This window comes from Hemiscyllium ocellatum, chromosome 15 (assembly GCF_020745735.1).
Source record: "Hemiscyllium ocellatum isolate sHemOce1 chromosome 15, sHemOce1.pat.X.cur, whole genome shotgun sequence".
NCBI classification, from domain to species: domain Eukaryota; kingdom Metazoa; phylum Chordata; class Chondrichthyes; order Orectolobiformes; family Hemiscylliidae; genus Hemiscyllium; species Hemiscyllium ocellatum.
The window spans coordinates 10,572,306-10,578,822 of record NC_083415.1 but is presented as its reverse complement, the minus strand read 5'-3'; the positions used below and the strand labels follow the sequence as shown (position 1 = coordinate 10,578,822).

Here is a 6,517-nt window from a genome sequence, read left to right as displayed (position 1 = left end):
AGTAAACACCTTGCCTTGGGATCTTTTTTAAAATTGGACCAATAGAAGCAGCCTGAACGGGTGGGGTCAAGCTCCCACAGAACCGGGATTTTTAGTTTTTTTTAAAAAAATGTTTTTCAGAAGCAGTTGCTATTGGGGTCTTGAAGATGTGGAATCTATTCTTTCCCCTCTTGGTTACAGCTAAACGCTAAGGGATTCTCTTCCTGCTGTTGGAGTTGCAGGTGAAATGATCTGTTTTCTGAACTTGCTTTTTTCCAAGGGTGTGTTTATGGGATGTTACTATATGTTTTTTAACACCCATGTCATGTGTGTGCAGCTGTAGGACACGATGTAGAAATGACAAGTGCAGAAACCTTTATGGGGTATTAGTATATTGGTACAGTTACTGTTTAGTAGTTAAATAATTTATTATTCTGTTAAGTTTCCTTATAGAGTTATAACTAAGCCAATTTTTTTCTTTTGTTGCATTTTAGCTACACTGTATGAATAAAGTGCATTTTGTTTCAAATCTGATATTTTAACAGTCAAATTGCATCTGGAACACAACACTAACTTTTAAAATAAGTAAATGTTAGAGTCTAGACTATCTTCTTACTACATTTTGTGGGGTTTTGGTTTGGTTCATAGCACTAACTTTGCAAAGAAATACAATGAACATTAAAATCAGACTACAGGTTAATATATTAAACTGTCAAAAACTATATAAATAGTCAAGTAAACAGTAGCAAAGATAAAGAGCATACTTACAGCGATGTACAAACAAATACTTCTCAATGGAATATAGAAAGAGTTGAGTCATTTGCAATAACAAGTTAGGGAAAACTCATCATTATAAACTTCCCAGGCTTTTCAGAGCAACCAATTGCTACCCTTCCGTGAACTGTCTTGGTCTTATCTTTCTCTGTTCTGGTTTCAAGCCAACATTCAAAGTCCTCTGAATGTTAATGGCAACAAAAGAATTTGAAAATGTATCTCTTGCACTGATATCAAGTTCTTACCAAATACAGATATAAATAAAAATGTTGTCTGAATTGAGTGGCCTGGGAATAAAACAGTTTTAAACATTTAGGAGAAGGTGCAAGGTATTTCTCATTATGCAATGATCCCTAGAACAATCAAATAGTAACAGCATGTTGAAGACACCAAAAAGATGAGGCAGAGATGTCGGCTTATGGACAGCAACCTTCCAGCTGGTACGATAATGGTCTGGACAGTGATTGTCAACTCTGTTTCTGGTAGAATGTTAAGGCCTTGTAGCAAAACGAGTTCTCTCACGAAGCCACAATCTCAAGCAAAATTTACAGTGATCCTTGGAACTCCTGACCTATCTCACTGGGTGACCCTAAAGAAATGTAAAGCATTACAATTGACAGTGGAATTGTCAGAAAGGTGACATATTTAGACTTCAGTCCTCCTCTTCAACTCTCCTGAGGTATCCATAAATCAGGGGACATACTCATTCCTCGATGGGAGCTTGGTTACTGAGTGTCACAGTGAGTCAACATGCTGATAGGCATGTACACCACACATAGGGATGATCTCACAAAGAGCAAACAATCTACTTTTGGTTAATGTCAAGAGTTCCTCTGAAACTAAAATGGAACTTGAAATTTTAACTCATTTCCTTTCTCCACAGGCTCTACTCAGTCTCAGCAGCAATGTCTGTTTTCATTTCATGGGATGTGGGTGTTATTCAAAGGTGAACATCTGTTACGAATCTCTAAGTACTGTCAAGAAAATAGTGACTTAGCCCTTTCTTGGACTGCTCTAGTTCATCGCGTGCAAGCACAGCCTCTGAGCTGTTAGGAAAGACATTCCAAGACTTTGACACAGTCACTGTGAAGGAATGGCGATATATTTCCAAATCAAGATGGTGAGTGGCTTGGACAGGAACTTGCAGGTAGTGCTGTTTGCACGTATCTGTTGTCTTTGTTTTTATATTTGGTCGGGGCTTGGAAGATGATTTCTTTGAAGCCTTACCTGGCACCTTATAGATTGTATACACTGCTGTCATGGAGTGTCAGTGGTGGAGGAAGTGAATGTTTGAAATTAGTTAAGCCATTGACAAAGTTGTTTGGCTCAGTTTTTGCCTTCCTTTAATCAGTAGATTTTTTCTGATAACTCAGGTTAGGGTTCTAATTTTTTTGCCTCCTTTACAGAGAACAGACTTGAGCTTATCCTGACGTATAAAAGGAGAGTGATGGCTGTCTAGGAAACACTTGATAGTAATCCAGTTTGACCTGTCAGTGAGGAGAAAGTGAGGACTGCAGATGCTGGAGAACCAGAGTTGAAAAATGTGGTGCTGGAAAACACAGCAGGCCAGGCAGCATCCGAGGAGCAGGAGAATCGACGTTTCGGGCATAAGCCCTTCTTCAGGAATTCTCATTCCTGGCCTGCTGTGTTTTCCAGCACCACATTTTTCAACTCTGACCTGTCAGTGACCCAGGCATTAATTTTAAGAATTCAGTTTAAGAATGCGTACAAAATGTTGAGCAGTTACTTGTTGTAGTCTTAAAAAGATTCAGGTATCTACACTTCTGCACCAGAATTATGATTGTACATTATTTGTCAAATTTCTCCCATCCTTATGAAACAATACCAAAGAAATTTATTAGTAATAAGTACATAAATTCATGCTTGAGCACACTAACCCTCCAGACATCATTTTGTTGATACAAATTAAAAACTGTCTTTGCTTCTTTTGACTATGAAAGCCTGTTGCTAAACTACAATCTGAAATGTACAATTATCTGATGTTCGGCTGTGGTCTTAAAGGTACAGATCAGGTTAGCAGCAAAACACTGTATCCACCTTCTTAATGATCCAAGAATTCGCTAGTGTTATACTGACTTAGTGCAAAACTCTCAACAAGAACACAAGTCAAAGCAGGAATAAGCCATTCAAAATGACTTTTGATTTCACAGGAGGCTACTACGCTGTGACCTCAGGGGTCCACACACCAGGTAAGAGAAATTAGAGTGAGGATCAATGAGAAGACATTCTGTCGGGACAGTTAGTCTGTGGAATTCTCTTCCACAGAAAGCTGGGGAGACCAAGTCACTGAATTTATTCAAGGGTGAGTTAGACGGATTCTTAATAAACAAGGAGTGTCAGGGATTATGTAGAGCAGATGGAGTATGAATCTGGGGCCACAAACACATCAACCATGATCTTATCGAATGGTACAGCAGGCTTGATGGGCTGAATGGCCTATTCCCAATCTGAAATCCCCTGATCTTAATCTACTCAACCTCACTTTATAGGACAGCCCACTCATCCAAGAGATCATTCCAGTTAATATTTGTTGTACATTCTCCAAGACAAGCAGTTCCTGTCTAAGACAGCGAGACTAAAACTTTCCACAACACTCCAGGTGCAGTCTCAACAAAGTCCTACACAACTCCATGAAAACTTCCTTCCTTTCAAAATCATTCTAGGCTTTACCTGCATGTTAACTCTCGGTGTTTTAACACAAGAAGCGACAAATTCTTCTGAACAGTGCATTTACTAGCTTCTCACATTTGAAAAGATATTCTGCTTTCTCATTCTCACTCTCAAAGTTGACTACCTTCCTGCCCATTCATGTAAACTATCCATATCTTTTCACAGGCTCTTCACATCTCCTTCTGGGTTGAGTTTGCAGCTTCAGCAAACATACATTATTCTTAGTTCCTTCATCTGAGACACTGCTGCAGACCCTAGCTACGTACTTGATCACGTCAATCTCAAACTCAATAGGAAACTCTTTCAGATTATGATCACTCTTCCCTGGAGGATTCTTCATGACAAGGTTACTAATTAACTCCAATAACTCTAATGCATTGTTCCAGCAAGCTGCCCATGAACTCATCCTCCAAGTCTTAATGATAAATTGGATTTGCCAGTTTATATAAAAATTGCATTAGTCTTGTTCCATGTTCTTCTAATTCCCGTCAATAATATGATTACTGTTAGACTATCCATAAATTACTCAATGTTGTCTAAACCCCATTATTCCTTAATTCTAACATACAAATGCTACATTCTGATTTCCAGGATAAATTAATTTCTCCTGTTGCCTTTACCATATCCTTCCTTATCAGAGGTGCCTTACCACCTCTTTCATTTTGCATATCTTTTCTTAAAAAAAGGTCACATACTCCAAATATTCTGTTCCCAATCCTTGTCACACAAAAGTTTTTCAGTCATGGCCATTAGATCAAATCCATTCATCTCTATCCATGCCATTAATTTATCTACATTATTAAGAATAGTCCAGACAGATAGGTAAAGCACTTGAGTTTGAATGACTTGCTATTTTTCCTTGACATGCCTGCAGTCACTAATGCTCTATTAAAATTAATAAGTTCTCTGTCCTTTCCTGACATCATTTGCTTGATTCTACTCAAATTGACACTTTGCTTCACATTCTCAATTTTTCTCTTTAGACTTATACAAATGTCATTATCTGAAATCTCCCTCCCAGCTAAGCCAAACCTATTCACTAGAATACTGGTGATGGGTCAGCTTAAATGAAATCTATCCTCTCAGAACAGTTCCTTCTGACCCCATGAATGTGCTCTGTGATATTGGTGGCTGGTGATGGGGATCCTTCAGAGCTCAATTGTTGAGCTCAAATCGCCAGGTACCTGCTCTGACTTTCATTTCAAGAATTCTCAAAGTTTAGCTTGCTTAGGAGGGCAGGAAATTGAATACTATTAATGCAACTGAATACTAATAATGCAATTTGTGGCATTAATGAGGAACCTAACAAGCAACAGCCCTCTTAATCGACAACTCCCCACTACCAAGTGTGAAACTCACCATATTACTTGGCAAAAGCATAAGGTATACAGTGAAAAACTCCAGACATTGAGATCGCCCTGGCCGGATTTCTTGTCTGATATTCCCGCAAAACGTATAGCTCACATTGTTTAGACTCCACCTATAGTCACTGCCATAATGTAGGAAATGTAGCAACCAATTTACACACAACAGACCCCCACAAAACCTGTGCGATAACAAGCAGGTTAGTTATTATTGTCATATTGATAGAGGGACAAATATTGAGCAGGTAATTCACTGCTCTTTTTTTGAAGTAGTGTCATGGAAATGTTTTTCTATGTCCACGGCTGTAAATGGCCCTATTCCCCTCTGCACCAAATTCAATTGATTTACTGTACACCCTACTGATGTATCCCTCCAGTGAGACAGGATACAATTGCATAATCATAGCATTTACAGCTCATATCACCAGCTCTGACTCATCAATGCTGGGAATTTTGCTGACTCAACCAGCAAGAAAAAATTCTCAATAAAAGCTAATGAAAACAAGCTGTCACTGATTACTCAATCAGCTATGGAGTTATCCTGCGCACACTCGAATCAGTAAGAGCAAATATTCCGAAGAGCTATTGTGAAGTTTGGCTGGTTTTGCTGCCATCTGAAATCCCAGTCTGGGATGACATTCTTGTTATCATTGTCATCTATTTAATCTCATGCCTTCTGTAATCGAAGACTATTCCTGTTAGGGTTCACCTCCATTTAGTTCTCTACTTCTGTGGCCCCATGAGTTCTGAGCCCTCCTCAGGCACTGGCAGTTCTGCACTGGATGCTCTCTGGTAGCCCACCACTCCGGCAGCCCACCACTCACTGGTGCCTCAGCGATCTAAGATTCCCTGGCACATGTTGCCAGCTGTCCAGCACAATCCATGTGAATGGGTGTGAGCAAATTGCTGGGAGGTCAGGGGGCTGTGCGATCCCAAGCCAAAGTGTATTCCACCCAGCAACCAAACCAGGTAAACTTCCATAATGGGGTTGATAAATCCCTTGACTGAGTACACATCGACAGCTTTTTGTACCAAACGCACCCAATTTCAGTCAAACAAGGCAGTATCCTTTCTGCAAGATTCACCAGTTATGCACATCAAAGGCAGGACCAAGAAATGTCGCGATCCTTTCTGCTTTAGGAGTGATCCATCTGTACAGTGGTCACTGATAACAGTACAGGCATCCCTCGTTGTACTGCTCCAATGAGCAACCTTTCCAGTGACTTCTCATGCACTCAGGCCAAGAATAGGAGGATTTAGAGAAAAATGTTGTGAGCACAGAATGAGACTGTTATACAGTATTCAGTCCTGAAGGAAGTTCTGTAGGCATCCAAGGGCAAGTCTTTGAATCCTGGATTTGTTGGTTTCAGGTTCCGATTCACGTTACTACTATTTCTCAGTCCAATCATCTTCTCCCTGCATTCCCATTGGCAGTATCCTGAAACTCTTGGGAGTTGCCTGACGTGTTAAGCAAGGTCTGTCCTTCCTCCTCCGAGGGGCGGCTGTCCTTGCCTACTTCCTGGACCGCAATGTGCATACTGATGCTCCCTCCTTGCTCCATCTCTGGGGTGAAAACTGGATCCCCTGGCTGGGTTTCCTGGACAACATGCTCAGGGTCAGTCTCCTCCTGCTTCTTTTTCTGAAAAAGGTACAAAGAGTAGGTCTCCATGAGACATCACATAGACAATGAGCCACTCCTGAAGCAGAAA

General features: G+C 40.3%; 1 protein-coding gene across 1 annotated transcript in view; it reads right to left on the bottom strand.

Moving 5' to 3' along the window:
* Positions 1–606: 606 nt before the first annotated feature.
* LOC132822890 (tumor necrosis factor receptor superfamily member 5-like) overlaps positions 607–6,517 on the bottom strand; it is a 69,919-nt gene continuing 64,008 nt past the window's right edge. The window contains exon 9 of the mRNA XM_060836278.1: positions 607–6,447. Within this exon, the coding sequence (XP_060692261.1) occupies positions 6,214–6,447 (234 nt within the window). The 3' untranslated portion in view covers positions 607–6,213. The remainder of the gene's footprint in view (positions 6,448–6,517) is intronic.